The sequence below is a fragment of the Cryptomeria japonica genome, chromosome 2 (genome assembly GCF_030272615.1).
Source record: "Cryptomeria japonica chromosome 2, Sugi_1.0, whole genome shotgun sequence".
In the NCBI taxonomy this organism is placed as follows: Eukaryota; Viridiplantae; Streptophyta; class Pinopsida; order Cupressales; family Cupressaceae; genus Cryptomeria; species Cryptomeria japonica.
Genome location: NC_081406.1, coordinates 40,782,794 through 40,807,102, shown reverse-complemented (window position 1 = coordinate 40,807,102; position 24,309 = coordinate 40,782,794). Strand labels below are relative to the sequence as shown.

Below are 24,309 nucleotides of genomic sequence, written 5' to 3'. Positions count from 1 at the left end.
AACACAAGTTTGTTATGTTAGATTTGGTAATGATGCACCATGTCCGGTAAGAGGTAAAGGATCCATAACACTTCTTGATAATGCAAGATGCAATGATGTTTATTGGGTTGAAGGTTTGAAATACAATTTGTTGAGTGTAGCACAGCTAAACAACACAGGTTACCGAATAGAATTTCAGAAAGGAATTGTCAAAGTTCATGACAAGAATGGAAAGTTAGCTGCTACCGGGACACAAACAAAAGGTAATACATTTCACCTTGACTCAACTCACAATAAGTGTTTGCATGCAAAGATTGATGATACCTGGTTATGGCATAAAAGGTTTTGTCATGTTAATTTTGATAATCTGATCAAAATAAGTAAGAAGCGCCGAGTAAGAGGTCTACCGAGTCTTGAAAAACCTGAGAATGCCATGTGCCGAGGATGCCAGATGGGTAAGATGACAAGATCAAGTTTTACAAGTAAGTCCTACACTTCTAAGGGAATTTTAAATCTTGTGCACACTGATCTTTGTGGTCCTATGAAAGTTCAAAGTTATTATGGTGATAAGTATTTCATATTATTTGTGGATGATTATTCAAGGATGATGTCAGTAATGTTTTTAAAAGAAAAATCAGAAGCTTTTCAAATGTTTAAATGGTACAAGGCTAGAGTTGAAAATGAAACAGGAAGACAACTGAAATGTCTTAGATCAGATAGAGGAGGAGAGTTCACATCTGATGAGTTCAACCTATTTTGCAAAGATCATGGTATTAAAAGACAAGTCTCTGCACCGAGAACTCCACAGTAGAATGGAATAGCTGAAAGAAGAAACAGATCTATTGTGGATTGTGCTAGAACACTGATGATTGAGAAGAAGGTTCCACAAACATTTTGGAGAGAAGTAATAAGCACAGCTGTTTACACCTTGAACCAAATTCAATTGAAGAAAGGTACTTTTAAGACACCTTATGAAATCTGGTATGGCAAGAAACCTAATGCAAGTTATTTTAAAATCTTTGGAAGTAAATGCTATGTTCATAAAGATGATAGAAATGGCAAGTTTGATCAGAAAAGTGAAGAAGGAACATTTCTAGGATATTCTTCCAGAAGCAAAGCATTTAAATGTCTGATCAAATCATCTAACAAAATAGTAGAAAGTGCAAATGTGAAAATTGATGAATTTGCAGAAAGAAATGATGAAGGAAATTCCAAAAAACTAGAAGACTATGATGAATTTGTCTATGTGCAACCGAGAAGTTCTACCGAGATAACTGTTGAAGAAAATGAAGAAAATATCCAGTTACCGAGTGATGAAGAAGATCATACAGAGCCTACCGAGCCTGTATTAGCCAAGTATGTCAGAAGACACCATGCACCAAGTCAGATTATAGGAGATAAGGATGATCCAATGATGACAAGGAACAAACTGAGACAGAACACATGTTTGATATCTGAATTTGAACCGAGAATAGTGAAAGAGGCATTTAACAGTGAAGATTGGATAAATGCTATGACAGAAGAGATTGATCAAATCAAGAAGAATGACACATGGACACTGGTCCCAAGACCGAAGGACAAAAATGTAATCGGCACAAAGTGGATCTTCAGAAACAAGTTAAATGAAAAAGGTGAGGTCATTCGGAACAAAGCAAGACTAGTTTGCAAAGGTTATGCCCAAGAAGAAGGAATTGATTATGGTGAGATTTTTGCACCTGTTGCTAGACTTGAAGGAGTAAGAACATTGTTAGCATATGTTGCTTTCAAGAACTTCAAGGTATATCAAATGGATGTCAAATCTGCATTTCTGAATAGAATATTAGAAGAAGTTTTCATTGAACAACCTGAAGGATTTGTTGAAGACAATAATAAAGATCAGGTATGCAAATTGAACAAAGCTTTATATGGTCTGAAACAATCACCAAGAGCATGGTATGAAAGATTGCACTCTTATTTGATTAAGATTGGTTTTATAAGGACAAGTGAAATTAGCAACATGCACATGAAGAATGATGAAAATGGAATACTAATCTCAGCCATATTTGTTGATGATATTATATTTTGTGGAAATGACTCTTTATGCAAGAACTTTGGAAATGAAATGAGCAAAGAATTTGAGATGTCATTAATTGGTGAGATAAAGTATTTTATAGGTTTACAGATACTACAAATGAAAAATGAGATTTTCATTACCCAATCCAAGTACATAAAGGAAATCTTGAAGAAATTTGGAATGGAGGATTCAAAACCAGTAAGTACTCCTATGACTACCAACTATAAACTATCAAAGAATGATGAATCTGCATCTGTTGATGAGACACTCTACCAATCCATGATTGGAAAGTTGCAATATGTTGTTCACAGTAGGCCAGATATAGCACATGCAGTAGGTATTGTTGCAAGATTCTCTGCAGATCCTAAGGAAATACACATGACAGCAATCAAAAGAATTTTCAAATACTTAAAAGGCACTGAAGAGTATGGCTTAGTATATCAGAAAGGAAATGATTTTGATTTAAAAGTTTATACTGATGTTGATTGAGCAAGCAACATTGATGACAGGAAAAGCACAAGTGGAGGAGCTTTCTTCTTAGGAGAAAGACTAGTGAGTTGGCTTAGCAAGAAACAAGGATGTGTTTCTCAGTCAATAACAGAAGCTGAATACGTTGCTGTAGCACTGAATTGTACCAACATTGCATGGATCAAACAACTGTTGGAAGGTATAAATGAGAAAGTTACCGAGCCAGTAACTATATTCTGTGACAATACTAGTGCCATTAATATTTCAAAGAATCCTGTTATGCACTCTAAGACAAAGCACATAACTATCAAATATCATTATATTAGAGAAGAAGCTCGAGAAGAAAGTGGTGCTAGAATATGTTAACACAAAGGAGCAAATAGCAGATATCTTCACCAAGCCACTACCAAAAGACACTTTTGAATATCTCAGAAGTAAGTTAGGGGTCCTACCCCTATCTTCTACTCACTGACCGAGTTCAGTGAAAGCATCAATTCGATGACTCTATTGAATATCTTTTGGGGAGTTGATGCTGGAGTGATACACTTTAGAATGTTTTTCTGAAAGTGTACTGGAATTAATACTGGAATAATACAGAGAATGATACAGGGAACAGGAATTGAAGACAAATACTCCGACCAAGACTCAGTTGATACACAACAGCAGGAAATAACTTCTTATAGAAAGAAATTATGTTTTAGTTCTATTCTTTTTGGCATTGTTGTCAAAGGGGGAGAAGACTATTATGGGGGAGAAGATCTACCAAAGATGTAGAAGACCTGAGAAGACTGGAAGACTACAGATTGAAATGTAGAAGACTTGAGAAGACTGAGAGAAGACTACAGATTGAAATAAAGTCTGAAAATAGAAGAGAAGTCTAATGTATGGGGGAGAGCATTTCAGCATTTCAGAATCACAGCAATCCGAATCTTTTAAAGGTCAAATAAATTGGTTTTGCCATCAATGCCAAAGGGGGAGATTGTTGGCAATATTGCATTATAACAGAAAATGAAAGATTGTTGACATTTCAATAAGGATATTGAAAAGGTTGTTGATGATTATGGACATAACTGATTAAACATGTTTTACTATCTTGATATTATTATTTTGTCATTGATGTCAAGAAATTGATTTTCTAATTCAGTATGATGTTGCCATATCTTGAGAAGTATGATATGAAGATTATAAAGAAGTCGATAAAGATACAGGAAAGAATATGATGAATAAGGGGATAAGTTATTCAATGGGCAACTCTACCGAGTCAAACAATGATGAGATCTTGATGTTTTAGATTGTTTTAACATCATACATATGTTGTAAAATGTAAAGGTTAATACTATACTATGTTATCAAGCAAAGAACCTAGTCGGTAAACCCTAAGGGTTATCGCTATCGGTTAATGAAGGCAGAATGTCTACCGAGTGAAGTTTAGTATTCACAGAGTTGTAACCGAGCTATAACAGAATGCATTAAATGTTTACATGTTATATTTAATGAATGATGTTGATGAGCTAGAGCGGATCAATGATTGGTAAGCCGTGAAATTAGTTTGTTAACGAATCTAAGGCAATGGAAAGTCAGCAAGAAGATCTACAACTCAGATTGAACCGCATTACCCTAACACAAGTTCCAAGGTGAATATGCAAGTTCCAAGGCGGGGTAAAACGTTTTCAGATCGAAAGATACATTGAACCTGGAGAAGATTGAAGATCTGATGGCTATGATTGATCATGGGAAATTGTGATCAATGAGATTAAGCGGTTAGAAGATTGTTTATAAATAGGAAACTGTTGATAAATAATGTATGCGGGCAAGTGTATGCACAGGGATGCTACATAGTGATTACCGAGCACAGAAGCTTGAAGACCTGTTAGAATAACAGAGTATTGATGCCCAACAGATAGACAAGATTAGTTCTATGTCTAGATTGTATTGAACAAATAGGAATCTGCTTTAGCATTTTAGATGTGAAGTTGTAGATAGATTTTTATTACTGTTATTTTGTGAAAGTGACAGGAAATCTCTTAACCGAGTGGACTTAATAGTCTTATATGTAAATCCTCTAGCAAGGTGACATTCTAATTGAGTGTTTGAAATCCTTTGACAAAGTCACTTCTAACAAAGTGAAGATCCTAACAGATTTGATGGAAATCCCTTAACCGGGTCACATCTAGCAATGCGTTTGTAATCTTTAACAGGATTTGCTTTTAACCAAGCATACTCTAGAAGAGTATATTTCTTAGTGGGTCCGAAATCCCACAGTGGTTTTTCCCTATTTGGGTTTCCATGTTAAATCTGGTGTTATGAGGTTTATATTGTTCATATGCTTTTGAGTTTGCATGTTTGACAATTTTTGGTTATATGACTGATATATGTGTTACCGAGGTTGAATCTGATGTTTTTATGGATGATTAAGTTTGTATGATTCACCCCCCCCTCTCATCTTGGCTATTGGATCTGTACTTAGCAAGGTTGTGTTGACGTGAGTTTTGTACACAATCATACACAGAATAAAATACCGACAGGCATCTTATCCTCTCTTGAGAAAATAGTCTCTAACTGCTGAAGATCTGCAAAAAGGATCAGTTAGGTGGACTCCAAGGTTCTTTTAGTGGGGTCTCCACGTGTGGACAAGCTTTTAGTGGTATGATGTGATTTGCTGGAATCACAAGGGGACTTACATTGAACTTCCGATCTGCTTTGCTGGACACAGGCTCTTACTAACTTAGATTTGGAAAAAATGGAAAAAGGATAAGGGCGAAGAGAGGATCTAATCCTAATACTAAGAATGTAGGAGCAATGACTTGACCTTTTGATGAAACTCTAACTAGATCTTGTTTTGACATCAATGGAACATCTACACAAGACTAGTGCAATCTTCTAAGGGGAGCTTTATGATGTTCAAATTATCACCGCAAGTATAGATACCATCCAAGTTGATGCATATCAATGAAGAGGCAACAAATTGAAATTGAGCTTAGGCTGAATGATTCCAGTTGACTACGCAAGGCAAGTCTGCAATCAACAAACTGCTAGTAGTATGGATGTACGAATTCCACCATCAATCAATCACATTTCCTCCATTCATCTAATTATCTACCATCTAAGATTGAAGACTCAACAAGAAACCATGCAAATTGCAAGAAAACGACATATTTCACCATTACTTCAATGAAAATGGAGTTTGTTTACAATCAATGGCAACAATTTCCTGCCTTGTCCTCCTATTCTACTCTAATTGCTATTCTATCAATTATTTACAACTCTCTCTAATTCTATCTAAAATTCCTCCTTACAAAATGAAATGCCTGGGCTTATATAGTGCCCACAATACAATTTGATGGCTTAGATCAATTCAAGATCAATGGCCAAGATTTTACAATGAAAACCCTAATTAGGGTTTGTTACAACCATTACATAACATTTAATGCTTGACCAATGATAAAATTGTATTGCTTGGACACATGTCCCTTTTAGAAAAATCGACCAATGGATAGCCGGGGTAGGTACATCGGAGTTTGTGCCACCTTCCATGAGTTAAGTACATTGAATCTGGACATGCTGAGATGGACTTCACTGATTGGAGAAATGATGACTAGGACACCACCTCATTTGACACTTGGAACTTGGTGGATATTCATCTTGATATTGTTGAGAAACTTGCTTTAATTAATTCCTCTGGATCTATTTTGCTTCTTCAACGAGCCCTTGTTCTAACTCCTTGCGTCCTTGATGTGCAGGAAGATGATGTACCTCGCCTTGGAACGCTGGATTGGAAGAGGTCGCCCATGCCTTGGCTTGATCGTCCTGGCGAAGACCGTCCTGGCGAAGACCGTCCTTGATCTGGCTTGATTTTCCTTGAAGAGATCTCCATTTGATGCCTACACAACATTTCAAAATTAGTAACATGATTTTGCAATACATAACATAAATTAGAGAGCAAATTTTAGGAAACTTAATGATAAGTCCTTTATTAATCATTTCCTAAAAACAACTGAGCTAAGGCAAAACAAAATTTCAAAATTCAAAATTAAGGCAATGACGATCAAAATTTGAAATTAAAACAAGAGATCTTGCCATACCTTACTTGAGAGCTTAACTCTAAAATGCAAAATAAAGGAATTCGCCTAGGCAAAATTTGAAATTCGATAGTCTTGATGTGATCTTCAAAAGAACGTTCCTCTTATCAACTTCGCCACCCTTCAAGCCTTGGACGTGATCTTTTCTTCAAGTTAGCAATTTCGCCATCTTTGATATGTCATTGACGTGATCTCCAATGCCTTGGACAAGTTCGCACTTCCTTGGATAGTACTAACGCCTTCCTTTGGATATAAATTCGCACCTCCTTGAACACAACTTAGCACTTCTCCCTTTGAAATTCGCTCCTCCCCTTGAATGATCTTGGCGCCTTCCTTTGCATACTCCAAATCGCATTTCTCCTTTGTCTTCCTCAAATCGCATGTAAGAGATGAAAATGATGATGTGAAAATGAAGATTTTCACCCTCCCTTTATAGCGCTCACCTCATACTTACCTTAAGGCCGACTTGGTAATAATAAAGCAATTATAAATGATTTTTAATAAATAACAAAGGCCGACCTTCATAAAATAAACTCAAGCGCTCCATTTTTATTGCAAACAATAATTAATTAATTAAATTTCCTTGTTTATTAATTAATAAATTCGATTTTTTTTTTTTTACAAGGCAAAAATAATTAATTAATGTTTTGCGCAAATTTTAAATGCCATTTTAATTGAATTTTCAAAGATTATCGATTTTTAGCATTTAAAATAAATTCAAAAATATTTGTTTAGCGCCCAAAAATGAAAAAGTGGGAAGATACGTACCTCATCGCCCTGGTCCCTGACTGAGGGACAGGAGCGATTTTGCTCTTGTGGGCCTCATTTCACTTCATCACCTTCGAAAATTATATTCAACGGATTCGCAATGCCTCCTTTCATTCATTCATGCCTTGAGATCGGTTGAAATTTGGCGAGAAAATCATCTATAACAAAAATCGCTCTGGTCCCTCCCTGAGGGACAGGAGCGAACTTAAGCATTTTGGTCCTTTGTTGACGTTTGATAATCTTCAATTTGTCTTCAACGGGTTCGATTGACCTCCTTTCTTGCCTTCGAACATAAAATTTGCTTGATCTTTGCCCAGATCGTACCTTATGAAGAACTTCGCTCTGGTCCTTCAGTGAGGGACAGGAGCGAATTTGACCCTCTAGGCAAAACTTCATCATTTCATTGTTTTTTTTGATCAAGTCTGGATGTTCTATCATGCTCATTTCGTCCTTCACCATGCCTTTGATGTCTCGATTCGTCCAAACAAGGTCAGGAATGGCTCAACTAAGCATTTTCGCTCTGGTCCCTTGGTGAGGGACACGAGCGATTCGCCTTGGTCCCTTGGAGAGGGACACGAGCGCATTTCGCTCTGGACCCTTGGAGAAGGACACGAGCGAAATTTGACTTTTCGCACTCTCGATCAGGACAATTTTAATGGAATATAACATTTAAGTATAAGTGACATTTCCTTCTATGTTTCTTCTTTCTTATACTTTAAGTTATATTCCATATATACTTTCAGGATGTTTGAGAGTGGTTTCAGACCTCCAGGAGTTATATTGCAAAATCTAGTTTTTGGAGGTTTTTCAGTTTCCAGACTTAGTCAAATTTCAGGATCAGGACATTCCAGACTTAGCCAAATTTCAGGATCAGGACCTCACTCAAGCCGGACTTGCTACCCTGTTGATCTCCCCGACAGCACTTCAAGTTATATTCATTTGATAAAATGTACCTCTTTGGACCTTTTCACATCGTCAAGACGTTAAAATCTTGCAAGGACAAAGCAAAATTGGATTTGTAGCTCCGGTCCTTCACTGAGGGACAGGAGCGATTTAGGCATTTAGCACTGTTATGGACGTCCCAAAAATCTTCAATTTATATTCAACGCATTTATCTCATGTTTTTCCTTGTTTTTGAACGTAAACTTGCCTTGACCTTTGTCTGGATTTTACATAATGAAGGAAATCGCTCTGGTCCCTGGGAGAGGGACGAGAGCTACAAGGTACCTCGCCCTGGTCCCTTGGAGAGGGACAGGAGCGATTTGGTCAATATAGGTCATTCTCCTTCGTTTTTGCATCTCAAATTATATTCATTTGGCAAAGCATCTTCCTTTGGACGTCCTCAAATCATTAAGTCATCAAAATCTTGCAAGGACAAGGCGAAATTGAATTTGTAGCTCCGGTCCTTCACTGAGGGACAGGAGCGATCTTTCCCCTGGAGGCATTTCTGTGCTCATGAAAATCTTCAATTTATATTCAATGGAAAGATCTCGTCGTTCTCCATTATTTCAAACGTAAAATTTGTCTGGACTCTGCAGGGACGATGAGATATTTGAAATTGAGCTCCCGTCCTTCACTGAGGGACAGGAGCGATTTTGCTCCTACAGGCCAAAATAACAAGATTTTTCACATTTTAACACTTCACGAGGCGAAAACAAATCAATTCCAATGCCCAGGATCAAAATTCAAAAAAGTCAAAATTTGGTCAAAAATATTCAATTGGACAAAAATTCACATTTCATCTTCAACACTTAGACAAGTTTAAGCTCTGCATGAACATTCCAATTGAAAATTAGACCATTCTGGCAAATTCATTTCATTCAAAATTTGCATTCTAGAAAAGGAAAATCAAAAAGCTCCCAAAACCGACTGGATTTTGGTCCGAAAAGACGGTAATTAGAACCCTAAGGCTTGACCCTAAATCCAGACAACTAACAAACTAACAAAACCCTAGAAAAAGCAAAGCGAAAACGAACAAAACGAGCAAAAAAACATGGGTCCCCATTTGCAATGGGGCGATGTGTGAAAACGTCACAACAGGTTGGCAACACAACCTCAATCCTGACTTGACAAGACATATTCACTTCTCATAAGCAAGGGCTAACAGGCTAACAGCTACTAAACTTACTAAGCTAAGACAACCTAGCCAAACACCTAAGTCTAAGCAAAAAGTGGGGGGCCCCATTTGCAATGGGCCAATGTGTGAAACGTCACAACACATGGCACATTTGAAAATTCGTGATGTAAATTATTTTGTACAAACAAGCCTAGAGTTAGGGAAGAAATGTTTTGCATGCCTCGTTAAATCAACTAGGGGCGGATGCAAGGGAAAATCACTAACATTCTGGGCTTTAAAATTGGGCAAATACTAGGTAAGTATTTGGGGTCCCCATCTTTAAGGGAGATGGAAGACTACCCGTTTGGGAAAGCCTTTCAGACAATTGCAAATCAAAATTTGAATCCTAGAAGAGCAGGTGGTTAACCGTAGCTAGAAGAATTTTGATGTTGGAATCAATAACTATTTCTACTCCCACATATTTAGTGTCTTGTTTGCAAATGCCTCTAAGTCTATTGTGGCATTGAAGAATCTAACAAGAAAGTTCTAATGGCAAGGTTCAAGGGAAAAGAAGAAGATTCCATTGATCACCTAGGGCATGGTATTCTCTCCAATAGTTGGTAGTGATGTTGGGTTGCATCATATGGAGCCTCAAAATAGAGTGTTAGGCACAAAATTAGTATGGGGGATGTATGCCAAACCAAATTTAAAGTGGTGTAAGATTTTGAAAAAAGAAATAACTAGATTCAAATGACCCATCTAGAATTTTCTCGATGGATAACCCACCCAATTGTTCTCACATGTGGAATTTTATAGTCTTACAAGTCCATCATAACCAATCATCTCACCTAGGAAATTTGAAGTGGCTTGATAGCACACTTTTGGGAAGATTCTTGAAATAAGTATTCTCCTTTGGCAAACCAAGAAGACCTAATGGAAGTCAGGGTAGATACTCACTTGTTTGGGGATTCAACGTCAAAGATCATATGTGTTATCTCTCAAAGTTAGTTGAATGTATGGAGATGGAGGGAGCTAATAGGCCTAGATATCATTGAGAACCAAATTCAGTTGCTCTATAATAAATTGTCTAAAAGGAAAGAATTTATCGGTAATGGGGAAGATTTTAGTAAATAGGCTTACTCAAAATCTAGACAATACTCAGTAAAAATGGGTTATAAGGTAGCTTAGGTATCCTAAGTTTTAGTGGATTGGCCTATGCGAAAGGCTTGGATAAAGCTTGCTTTCCCAAAGCAAGAGCTTTTTGCTTGGTCCTACACAAGAAAATCTTAGCTAGATACAAACTTTCAAAAATCGGATGAAAGGGCCATCAAGGTGTGTTCTCTATTTTTCAACAAAGGAAACAATGGACCATTTGTTTGTGAAATGCCCCTTTGCAATGAAAGGCTAGAGTTGGCTGTAAGCTAGAATGGACTGGGCAGGAGCCCTACCAAGTAATCTCCTTCATTTTTTCAAGAACTAACCTATCCTTGAGAAGAAATCTTGCTTTTTCTTGTATTTGGGTCCTTGGTCCTTCAATGACAATATGGCATTTATGGGAGGAATGAAATAGGAGGTTCTTTCTAGATAAGATTTTACCAGAATGATCTTTTCTTTTGAAGTTGGACATGGCAGCCTTTCCGATCAAGCTCCGCATTCCATCAGTGGCCAGTCGACCGTAAACCGATTCTCGCGAGAAAGGGCTTGGGGAATTTTTGATGTCTCAATTGTTACAGTATTTTCAAAAGAACTTGTGCTTCTCTTCTTGGGATAGGGAATTGTTTGGGAAAAAATGAAAACTATTAAAGTCACCCCTGTTCATGGGGCTTGTGGAAGAATTAATTCCCCAATTAGAAATCGAAATCGGTAAAGTGGATCCCACCTTCCCTAGGGGGCTAAAGTTCAACTTCAACAAGGCATCAAGAGGCAATTTAGGCAAGTCAGAAGCTAGATGTATTTTTCAAAGATGAAGACAGAAGATTGATTTTCACTGCTTCCAAGAAATTGATGAGAACTAACAGTGCAGCAGACGCACAAGTGCTGATTCTTGGTCTCCATATTTGTTTGTGAAGTGTTGTAGTCAGACTCTAGAAGGTTGAGATGGATCCATCAGGTTTTCAGCTGTTATTTTTGTGGAGCTTTAATGATCCTTAGTATTTTCTGTTACATCATTGAATTTTTTGTCTTTAAAACTTTGATGTTGTTTTGAGATTCAAGAGGTCGCTTTGTGGATATGAATAATGGAGGACTATTTTCCCATCTATTTCAAAAATTGATATTAAGAGGAGTTGTTTGCTGGTCATGCCATCTTCATTCCTCCCTCCAATTATGATTTGAAGGGAGATGGTACTGCATATTTGCACATTGTCACCCTATCAAGCTCCTTGAATCACCAGTTGTGGATGTTCCTTGAGATTCACAAGGTTTGGATATTATCCCCACGAGGCACTAACAAGTTTGGTCCTCTAGGTTCTTGTAAAGCAGACCCAATTAAGTATGTGGTACATTGGGAACCATATTTATATTGAGCCTACCTTAGGTATCAACATGCTTTTGCCCTTCTCCCTTCTTAGAACCAGTGTAAATTTGATCTACAAGTATAGACATACGTTTACCTTTTAGAACCTATGTAGATTGTACAAATTTCTCTAATTCTGTCTCTCTCCCTCTCTCCCCATTCTCCCATGTTAGAACTTGTATGCATTTGATCTAAAAGCATAAATGTACATGTATTTTTTAGAATCTATATTTTTTAGAATCTATGTAGACTGTACAATTTTCTCTAATGTACAATCTACATAGATTGTACATTTGCCATATTTTGTTACCCTTACAAGCATCTGCAAATATGGAAATTTAGGGCATGGGATGACAGACCCTTCTTTAATGGTTGTGAGAATTGTGTACTTTTGTAGATAGGCTAGATAGAGATCTCATTTAAAGGCCTCTCTGGTTGGTGTCCTCGTTTTTTCCCATTAAGAAAACAAGGTCAGTGTTCATAACAATTTGACAATTAGTGCATTCGGTTGCTATCATCTATGTTCAAAACTACTTATAGGCACTAATGACATGGATCTGTTTTAATAATAGCAGGGATGAAAATTTGGAAATTAAACTTGCTAATGATAAGAGCTGTCAGAGGATCTTGTTCATAATTACAAAGCACCTTCTATAAAGTACATCATTGGATTGCAGGAATGAATAGCTTCTTAATAAAGAGGAGTTGAGTATGGGATGAACAGGCACCACAAAGGTATTATACATCTTCATAAGGGCATATATAATTTAAATATGATGAAGATCGGAAGGTATGAATTTCTCCTGTATTGGCAATGAGTCTGTATAGTTGAATGAAAACTAATTTTAGCAGTCAATTTCGTGAACCCACTTCGACCCCCGAAATAAATTCAAAGCACAAATAAGTGACATACCGGAAAATGGATCCATTAGATAGCAGAATAAATCCTAAGATGACTTCCCATTATATTTTATACATAAACTTATGCACGTTCAAGTCAAAAATTTCTTAAAAAAAAGTATTGCCATCATTATTTACCTCCAGTTTTAGGAAAACCAAAGTAATATGTGGTTCCAAACAAGCGAGGATCGATGCAGTAAACAGGTAACACAGTCTCTGATGACTGCCAAGCTCGATACAGGGCCTCATTATCCAAAATTCTCAAGTCATTCCTGAACCAGACAATTGCAGTGCCCGAACCATTCCGCTCAATTGTATTAAGACTGTGTCTTCTCAGTGCCTCTTCTGCAACATTCAATTGTTCTTGAGAGAGCAAGGTATCTTGGGTCTTGCAAGCTGAGGAGCCCTGACCCGTCTTCATTGCACAGCACAAAATTGAGGGAGAAAGAAAAAGATTTCTTGTTTGTTTATAAATTGAAAGATTAACAATGTGGTTTCTAATGTGGGTTTCTGGGTTCTTGAATATGGTGTAGGATTTGAATGTGGTGAGAGTGAAAATCAGCATTGCCAATAGGAATATTGTGTTGTTTAAAAATTCATGATGGCAAGGAATGTATGTGTGCTATGTGCTCAGAGATTGGGGTTACTGAAATGAATGAGAGTTTACGTGGTTGATTGAAGACCTCCAATATAGACGTTGCCATGAGTTGCCACATCTTTTGCTTTTGCTTTTGCTTTTTTAAATATTTGGTGGGAGAAGAGAGGAAACAGTGTTTTACATTCATTTGTGTTATACCTCTCAACCAAAGCTGCACAGCTATGAAGATCTACCAAACCCCGTTCCGCCATCTTCTTGGCCTTTAAAAATAAAAATATCATATGTGGAAGTCCTTGGTGGAGGCAGCTGTCCTATAAGAGCGCTATTATTTGTATCATTTAAGAGCGCCATTATTTGTATCAGTCAGTTTCATTAATAGCAAAACAGCACAAATACATAATTGGCAGAAGAATTTAAGTGGAATGGGGAATTGTAGATTTATAGTAACTCCAGATAATATTTTAATATTAAATTATTATTTTTAATTATAATTTTTTATTTTTTTTTTTAATAAAGTGGATAGAACCATTGAATTATATTAAATTTTAAAAAAAATTTAAGTTCAAAAAGCACTGAAAGGAAAGAACTAGTAAGAAAACCCTTCAGTATTGTTTAAGTAACACAAGCCTATTCTACCCAATACCAAATGCCCATTGACATTGTACATCAAAAAACTCATCCCAATTACATAAGCCGCATTAGATATAAAGGAAGCCGCCAACAGATGCATATAGAAGGAAGATTAAAGTATGATCACTGAAGGATGCATATCCATTGCTGCCAAAAAACACCAGTCTGAACCACCCTTGTCTATGAAACACAATTCTCCAAACCACTGGTTAGAATGATACCACATAGCAGAAATGAAACCAAAATCAGAGACCCTGTCAAAATAAACATTGTGATCAAGCATAGCAGAACCCACACCAAAGAAAAGCCACACCAAATAAGGAGGTTGATGAAAACTACAACTATGCCTTTCTTTACTTCAAATATTCCAAAACCGAGGAAGGGATCTCATCCACACTTACCTCCCGCATATTAGCTTCACTGTCAATGGCTAAGTTAGCCAAGAAATCTGCAATCTTATTCACTTCCCTATAACAGTGGGAAATCAAAAAAGAATCAAAAAAATCTAATTTTTACAAAATATGATCAAGTATATATTGTAATTGCCAACAATTCGACTTCTTTTTCATGACACTTTAAATAATAACCATAGAATCACCCTCAATTATCAAGTCTTTAATTCCCAAAGATATAGCCATATCCAAACCAAAGGACAAAGCAAAGAATTTTGCACAATTGTTACACTTGAAACCAATCGCATGACAACAAGCATGAACAAATCTTACCTTATGATCATAAATTACCATACCTGCCCCTACCAAGCTAAGGTTCCCACGAGAAGCACCATCAAAATTCAATTTAAAGTGCCCTTGCAGAGGAGGTTTCCAGCAAGCAAAATTTCTCTTACTTATAGCATTAGTCTTATTTAAAATAGATCCAGGAGAAGGTAAGACTGATAACATTCTCCAAACTCGAGTTACCATACCATCCCAATGAGAAAAAGAGGTAAGTGTTTCCAAATTCTTATAGATAAAAGACAAAGCAATTTTAGAGATGGAAGATTCAATCCTCAATAAAACCTCAGCCAAGGAAGAACTTGTTTGTTTAAAAATCCTATTATTACACTCTAACCAAATAGTTCAAATCACAATAGATGGAGAAATAATCCAAAGACATGCATAGAAAGATGAGGCAAATAGGATAGGCCAGGCTCTAAAGTGGGAAAGGAGATCCTTACCAATAACAAAGGATAGATTAAGCTTTTCAAACAACCACTGCCAGCAAGCATAGGCAAAATCATAGTGAAGAAACAAGTGTGCAGAGGATTCTAAATTTTTATTACAAAAGACACAAGAAAATATTGCAGTAATACCCAACCTGTCCAACCTCATTCTTGTAAGGACCCTGTCCTGCACTGCTAACCAAGCAAAAGCACCAGCCTTTGGGAGGCAAGCCATATGCCAAAACAACTTATATGGCCAAGTAGATAAATATTTACCAACCAAGAGAGAATTATAGCCATCCTTAACTGTGTACTTACCAGAGATATTCCTTGTCCAGATAAGCTCATCGTCGGCATCAAAAAGAATTATTACTTTCTCCCCCAACACCTTTTCATATTCCAATTTCTCATTTTGATCAATATCTAAAAACTCAATTGATTTCCATTTTGCCACCTTAAGATTCCCACTATACTCAATTTCAAAATAATCAGCCACAAAGACACCCCAAAGGGAAGAAAGAGTGGAAATTAAAGGAGACCAATCCCTCGAGTTCACCAAAGGGGGATGTCCATTCCAAACTTCCTCCCAAAACCTGACCTTTTTACCATTATGAACAATCCATGAAAGATGAGGCAAAATCACTGATCTACATTTACATAGAAAATTTCAAATAGCTGAACCAGACGGTAAATTAGAAACTTGAAAAACATACTATCTTGGTCCGTTATTTAAATATTTAGCAAACATAATTTGTGCCCAAAAGGAGAATGGTCTCTCATACAATTTCCAAACCAACTTAGCACCTAAGACTAAATTCTAACTTTCCAGACTCCTAATGTCTGTGCCCCCAAGGTTTTTAGGCAAACAAACTTTATCCCATGCTACTAGAGGGAGTTTCTTCTTACGTTCTTTATTATTACTCCAAAGGAAGGACCTAAGAGTATCTTGCAAACTAACAAGAACCGCTTTCGGAGACTGCAAAACAGATATGAGATAAATAGGAACAACATTTAGGACAGACTTAATAAGAACAATCTTACCAGCCAAAGATAACCATCTATGATTCCAGGATAGGATCCTTCTAGAGATAACTAAAATGATCTTATCCCAAAACTCAACTCTATCCTTCTTAATGAAGAAAGGTATACCAAGATAAGAACAAGGAAGATTTTTAGATGCAAATCCCCAAAAACTCTTCAATCTATCCTGAACCAATTGTGAAGTATGAAGGAAAAAAATCTTTGACTTATCAATATTGACTCTCTGACCAGAAAAGGATGCATAATTCTGTATTATCCCCTTTATCACTCTTGCCTCACCCAAAGAGGCATGACCAAATAACAAGGTATCATCTGCAAACAAGCAATGCAAAATGCTTTATGGAACATTATGAATCCTAATTTCCTTCCAAAACCCTCCCAGCTTAGCGGCTCTTATAGCCCAACTGAACGTTTTAGCTAGAAGAATGAACAAGAAAGGAGACAGGGGATCCCCCTGCCTCAAACCCCTAGAAGAGGAGAAAAACCACAAGGGGAGCCATTAATTAGAACGGAGAACCTTGCAGAAGAAATACAAGCACGAATCCATTTGACCCATGCCTTGGAAAAGCCCGATTTAAATAGAACAACACACAACGCCCCCCATTCTACTCTATCATATGCTTTCATCATATCTAATTTGAGGATCATGGCCGGGATTCTCTGAGTAGAAATAGAATGCAGAACCTCATGCACCACTATAGCTCCCTCTGTTGTCTCCCTTCCTGGAACAAAACCACCTTGTTCTAAAGAAATGATCCTAGGCAGAATTTTAGCCAACCTTAAAGAAATAGCCTTAGTAAAAATCTTGTACAAAGTATTACATAAAGCAATAGGGCGAAAATCAACAAATGTCTTGGTAACCTCTTTTTTAGGAATAATTACAATCATTGTAGTATTAAGCTCTTTCAAAACAGACCTATTCCTTCTAGCTTCCTCAAGGGCCAATAAAACATCATTCCCCACAAAATCCCAACATTTCTAAAAAAATAAAAGGAGTAAATCCATCCAATCCCGGAGCCTTATCAGGGTTCATTGCAAAAACAACATTCTTAACTTCATCCAAAAAAAAAGGAGACATCAACATTTTATTATCTTCCGAAGAAACCAAAGAAGGAATATTAGAAGAAATATTATTATGAAGATCTCCATGCTCCGAAGACAATAGTGACTTAAAAAACTTAACTGCCTCTGAAGCAATAGCCTCCTGTTCTGTTAAAAGTCTGCCATTTGGACACTCAACACAAGATATCCTATTTCTACTTCTCTTAAATTTTGTTGAAGAGTGAATTTTTTTTGTATTTCTATCACCATCTGAAAGTCAGATCTCCCTCGATTTCTGTCTCCAATAGATTTCTTCTCTGGACAAAACTTCTTCAAGCTCTGCTTTTAGCAATTTTAGTTCATCAAAAACAAGAGGCACCATACCATGTTGAATCACATGTGAATTAAGACATTCAATCATATCTTGAATCCTTCGTTTTTCTAGAAAGATGTTCTTAAAATGCAATATATTCCATTCTCTAATATTATATTTCAAAAATCTCAACTTCTTAGCAATCTGAAACATTCGGGATCCAGAGCAATAAGGAGCAGAACTCCACCATTTTTTGAGCAAAGGCAAAAAGGAAGAATCTCTAAACCACATAGGTTCAAATTTAAAAGGTGACTTAAAAGGAGCTTTATCTTCTAGAATTGATAGAGAAATTGGAAAATGATTTGACCCCGAAACTGGAAGAATAGAGAAAGCAAATTCGAACTCTGAATCAATCCAAACATCTGATAACAAAAACCGGTCTAACCTTTCCGCAATCTAAGAAAAATCTCTTCGCATATTTGTCCATGTGAAAATCCCATTCTGAAACTGACAATCAAAAAGACGCATGTCCTTAATGAACATCCCAAAGTCTTCCATAATTTTTTTATTAGGAAGAATACCTCCTTTCTTTTCTCCCAAGTCAGTGATAGCATTAAAATCCCCCCCAAAGATTATAAAGGGACCATGCCTTAAAGGGGCGGAAATCCTCTCAAGTTCTCCCCATAATTTAGTCTTCCTTTGAATACCAGAAGGAGCATAAATATTAAAAAGCCAAAACTTAACCTTCGAAAGCTTGTTTTTAACTAAGGCCAACATCCAGTTTACATTTATCGTAAATTAAATTTTACATTTATATATTTGTGTAAAGGAAAACAAATTTTCTTCATAGTCCATCAAAATGTATATTAAGTACTGATTAATAAATATTGGTTGGGATTAATAATTTGATTATTTGTAATTTAATGTAAAAGTAAAAGTAAATATAACTTTATTTAGTTTTATGATTAAAGAAGTCAAATGGACTTTTAAATTTTTATTATGATTCAAGATTAAGAATAACTAAGAGTTAGTGTTAGCATTAAAATCGTACATTTCGTGTTTAATTTATGTAAGGACAAGTTTCAGGATCAAGGCTACTTCTATGATCATGGATCTATCCTACACCTACAAACTTGAATTATAAAATCTACATATTTTTGTTCTTCACTTCTAATCTCACATTTTTTTAATTTTCTAATATCTAAGTGTTAGCAATACTTAAGAATACATTTTGTAGGGCTAACATTTTTGTTGCTAGGGGACATGTTCTCTTAGATCAACCCACAAAAATATGTACAAGATCAAAAATAACATTTTTCAATCATACATATGCTCCTAAGAGTGCTTGTGTAGATATAGAATTCTTTAAGTGCTCGAATTGAAGTCTGTAATGTAAATTACATGTCTCAAAATGCTTAGAGATATCATATGATTAAATGAATGCATTAAATATCTTTAAATACAACTACACAACACAATCTTTTAAGATCTAGAACACAATCTCACATTCTTCAATTTCTTGACTCTTTTCTCAAAAATATGTCACGGTTCCCCAGTAGAGTCACCAATTTGTTGGTTCCCCAACTGATTGTCCAAAAATTCCTATAAGATAGCCATTCTTAAACCACATATCTCTAGGTGAGTGGCCAACAAATGGGATTCAGTCAAAAGACTAAAATCTCCTGCACTTATGGCTCTGTAGGACCAAAGTGGGTCTCCCTATACAATGCCCAAATGATTTACTTCATTCTATGCTTAGACATTATGTTTTATAGCAGATAATTCCCAATAAGAATTTACTAATGAAAGTCTACATAACCTTAAATCTAGCTTTAATCTTGGTCATTTATCATTCATTTAGCAATTGGGAACAAAACCTAATCTAAACTTACTCCTAAAACATAAATTAAAAGGGTTTGTTAGTTTGATTAATTTTGCATCCTTCCAAGGCTTGCACAAGAAAACCTATTAGACATGTATCTTATCTATTGGGCAGTCAAAATGAAATAACTAGTTCTAATAATAGCATTAACACATAACTAGTGGTCTTTAAACCATTATTGTCTTACAATAATGAGACCTCTCCTATACATGCTTATAAAATTCTTTTTAATCCTAAAAAGCAACAAAATAATCTCCAATGATTGATTGAAAGAAAAATTTAACGCGTTCCTTGCCAAACACATATTACAATGTGCAACAAGAATCATAGTATCCCTTGATTATTCAGATTCAAAAGAGAATCGTATACATTTAGGAGACATTAAAGCATGTTGTGATTCCTAGACTGCAAATTGATTTGTTTACCATTATCAAAAGTCTAATTACAACACTCTAAAACTAAAATTTACAAGAAATCGGACCGTAAACAACTACCCTATACAAGCAATTACACCTCAGAAAGTGGAGAATGTAACCCCTTACAATGCAGAAGAAGAAGAAGAAGAAGAAGAAGATAAGGGAAAAGAAGACCTAAAACTAACACTTGGCTTCTTTATCTTCATTTGATCTATAGTTAGAATCTGAATCTTCTTCTCTTTCTTCTCTCTACATCTTTGCCCTTTGATTTGCATCTTCAAATTCCCTTGTAACTAAAATCTCTTTGTCTTTATTCTCCCATTGACACTTGGGAAATTGAAAGAGTTCCAGTATTTTTTCGCTTTTCTCTTATTTTGCTTGCAATTGAAATAATCATTATTTTCATACTTATTCTTCATTCCTATGAAAATATTTTTCGCTTGATGATAAATATTTTTCTTTGTAGCTACAAACTTTGCCTCTTTTGTTTGAAAAACAATACTCCACTTGACACCCATTTGTAATAAAAATCATACCCTTTCCCATTTATGTAACACCCTACGTGGAAATATTTCACTCAAGTGAAAACCTTATGCAACACAATTATCCCTTTGCATATGGGAGAATAATTTTGTCTTGTGTGTGTTTAACTACAACATTTTTTCCTCAGTGACAAAATAATCCCAAATGATAAAACACATGTTTTACTATTGCATAATTTGCCCTTGAAAATTTGCACAACTGAAATAGTATTTTACTTCCTAGAAATCATAATTCCTTTGCAACTGAAAAATATTGTGTTGGGTAAAAGCATTCATTCATATTAAATTTCATATTCGTATTATAATACTTTCACCTAAGTGAATATAGATACCCTATAGTTGCATTTTCCTTTTGTTTCTTTTATTACCTTTAAAACTTGTGACACATATTTACCCATGAGTGAAAACAAATTTTGGTTGTTGCAATATCCTACTAGTAAAATAATAATCTTCCTCTTATTTCCATTGTTGACAAATCAAAATCATTAGTTTTCCTTTGTTTTTTTATTATTGGACCTATGTTCATCAATTTGCATATTTCATATCTGCATATTTATCTTGTTTGTACCTTTGTGAAAATATTTTGCCCAATTATAAAATTTCATCACCCATTCATCATTTGAACCTATCAAAACATTTCATATGTTTTGGTACAACTTAGCAAATTCGGCACATAACATCTCAAACCCAAAATTTATAATCACATTGAGCTCTCTTCATTTAAATCTCGTAATGTTGATTCAACAATTTGTTTAATTTTCTCTTGTATAATGATCTCAAGACCTTCCACTCAAGCATTCACCTCAACTATATTAATAATAAGAGTTTGGCCATGGGTGCAACATCTATAGTTCTTATTATAAATGCAATGATGTTGGTTATCTTTCCTCAACTTTGGGACAAGATTTTCTCTTGTCTTCTACATTGAATATGCAAGATATGTGTGATCCAAGACTAGCTTACAAATCCCTTAACTAGCCCAATTGTTCTCATTCATGTCAGTTTGTAACATTGTTCAACCATATTCTTTTATCAATGATTAATAAATCAAATATGGTTTGCATTCAAATCGATCCACTCATCTTACTGTTGCAATTCCCTTTTGGAATGCTAGAGCCTTCCAAAAAATCACATCACATTCTCAAAAAACTTCCAAATTGAATCAACCTACAAGAGATTAAACTTCTAATTCAAAACCACGACTGTCACTGTGGCCCCTTATGTGGCATTGGCTTTTTGTAATTTTGAACAGAGTCAAAGTTCACTCTATGTGAAACCACACACCATTCATATGCATCAATTTGAAACATTACACAATTGTGCATATATTGTCTCAACACCCTTCTAGTTTTAATATTTATGCACAATGCCTCCATGTGATGTAACATTTACAAGTTTATGGCATTACACTAGCCATGGTTGAGAATAGAAGGGAAGGAAATGGCGATATCAAGGTCATCACATTTTGCATGCAAAAAGGCAGGGAACAAGACATAAGTCAAAGCTAAGTAAAAAAATAGGGTTTCACCATTGGAGGTATAAAACTATTGGATATTGTTGAGAAGTTTCCTAGAATGTGTTGTTGTCATTGATGTCAACATATTCCTCTTTGTGTTCCAGTGTTGCAGTTAGATTAAGTAAGTTGGTTTGGCTAATGTGTTGCAAATGAGTTGTTGTGGATTAAAGGGTTTTGAGATAAGTATCTCTAGTTGATTCAGCTGAAGTTTCAGTGGTCTGCATGGAAATCTGATCGAGTTATGAGATCTAGCATTGTGGTTGGTTTTTTAGTTGTTTGGTGTTGATCAATGTTTTGGATTTTTCTCTGCATTACTCCTGTTGGATGTTGCTGAGAGTTTGTTGGAATTATGTGTTGTCATTCATGTCAACATATTCTTATGTATTCCAGTGTTGCATTTTGGTTGAATGAGTTAGTTTAGCCTGTGTATTGCAGATGAGCAGATGCAAATTAAAGGGTTTCTAGTATGTTGTCTATAGATGATTCATTCCTATTTGTAGTGGTTTGTGTGATGTTTTGATCGAGTTATGAGATTCGGTATTGAGGTTAATATTCAGTTGTTCGTGTTATTTGGTATTTTGGTTTGTGCTCTGAATTTCTCCAAAATTGTTATATCTTTAGTTGTGGATGTATGGGATGTGTTTTGGATGTTGATGTGTGTCCTCAATTTGATTGGTTCATGATTTGGATATCCACAAGTGAATCTTTCATGTTGACAATCAGTTATGATGTTGTTCTTGAGCTTTGATGATGAGATGGTGATGATTCTGGTAATTTGAGTTGTTGCGGTTGTTGTGGTGCAATTCACGTTGGTTGTGAATGTTCCTAGATTATATTCTATGCGTATTTATGGTCTGCATTTATTATTGTGCACGTTGTTGAAGATTTTGTTTGTTTGGTGATGTTCTTCATGTTATGCGACATTCTTCATGGTTGTAGCATGTTGCAAATGATCGAGACGTAATTGTTGGAGGTGTTGCATGTTTGCGTTGTTGATTTGGGTCTAGACTATGTCTTAGCTGACATTGTTTTGGTTTGCATATGTTGTCGTAGCATTTGAGGTTATTATTTTGTAATTTGTATTGAGGATTTATCCAACCTTGAAATATAGGTTGATGACTTGTATAAATAAATGTAATAATCATGTAAGATGTAATGTATGTGATCTTTGAAAGTGTGTATGATCGAGTTGTATGTGCGAACAAGTGATTTGATCTTTCAAAAGTGTGAAGGAGAGAAGAGAAGTGTTGCAGAGAAGACTATGTGCTTAACCGAAACTATATCCAGGCATATGGAGATGTTATTTTCACAGTTCATGTAATCCGAATTGTTGTTTGAATGCTTTTGTAAGTTAGTGAGACTTCTTGTAAGGCAATGAACCTTCCCTTAAGGTTTTTTCCTTTCTGGCTTTCTTGTAATTGAGTAGTGAGCTCTAGGCAGTGTGCTTGAATGCATGTGCATTTCCCATTATAATATTTGATTTACTCCTAATAGGGTATTATCTCATTGTGGGTAGGTTCCCACCGTGGTTTTTCCCTTGACCAGTTTTTCCAAATCAAAAATCTTTGTGTTATATGTGATATTGATGTGGTGTTGTTTCATGATTTAACTATAAATTATCAAATCTGATTTGTGGTTTAAGTTGCAGAAAGTTTTTGAGTGAACTGATTCACCCCCCCTCTTAGTTTGCTACTTGTTTCCAATAGCTTCATGTTGCAATATCTTGGTTTGCAAATTTGGTAGAGTGTTTGGGACATTCTGGTGTATCCTCAATTCAGGTGGTTCGTGATTTGGAGGTCTGCAAGTGAATCTTTCTATTTGTCAGTCAATTCAGTTAGTGTTCTTGAAGTCTCGTATAATGATGATGGAGATTCTAGTAAGTGGTGTTGGTGCGATTGTTTTTGTGGTAATTCATGATGCTTGTGGATGTTTATAGATCGTGTCCTATTTGTGTTGGTGGTTTGTATTGATCTTTGTGGTTGTTATTGATGATTTTTTGTGATTCGGTGGTGTTCTTCATGTTCTTGGTCGACATGATGATTGTAGCATGTTGTGGATGTTTGAGGCATAATTATTGAAGGTATTTCATGTTTGAGGTGGTGATTTAGGTCCATACTATGTCTTAGCCAATATTGTTTTGGTCTGCATGTAATATTGTAGCATGTATGGTTATATTTTGTAATTTGTGATGTGGGTTGAGATGACCTTGAAAGATAGGTTGATGATGCACATATAAATTAATGTAATGTCATGTTGCAAATGTATCTACGAATGTGTGTGATGTGCAAATAATGCTTTGATCTTTTGGAAGTAGAGAAGAAATATAGAGAAGTGTGAAGAAGTGTGAAAG

At 35.7% G+C, this 24,309-nt stretch overlaps 1 protein-coding gene across 2 annotated transcripts in view; it reads right to left on the bottom strand.

The window, feature by feature from the left end:
• The window catches only part of LOC131075017 (cryptochrome DASH, chloroplastic/mitochondrial), a 200,012-nt gene extending 186,235 nt beyond the window's left edge, over positions 1–13,777 (bottom strand). Inside the window, exon 1 of one of the 2 annotated variants that reach the window (XM_059214979.1) lies at positions 12,957–13,777. In XM_059214979.1, coding sequence (XP_059070962.1) covers positions 12,957–13,383 — 427 coding nt within the window. In that variant the 5' untranslated portion in view covers positions 13,384–13,777. The remainder of the gene's footprint in view (positions 1–12,956) is intronic. The other variant, XM_058011786.2, reaches the window with a different exon arrangement.
• Positions 13,778–24,309: the final 10,532 nt, after the last annotated feature.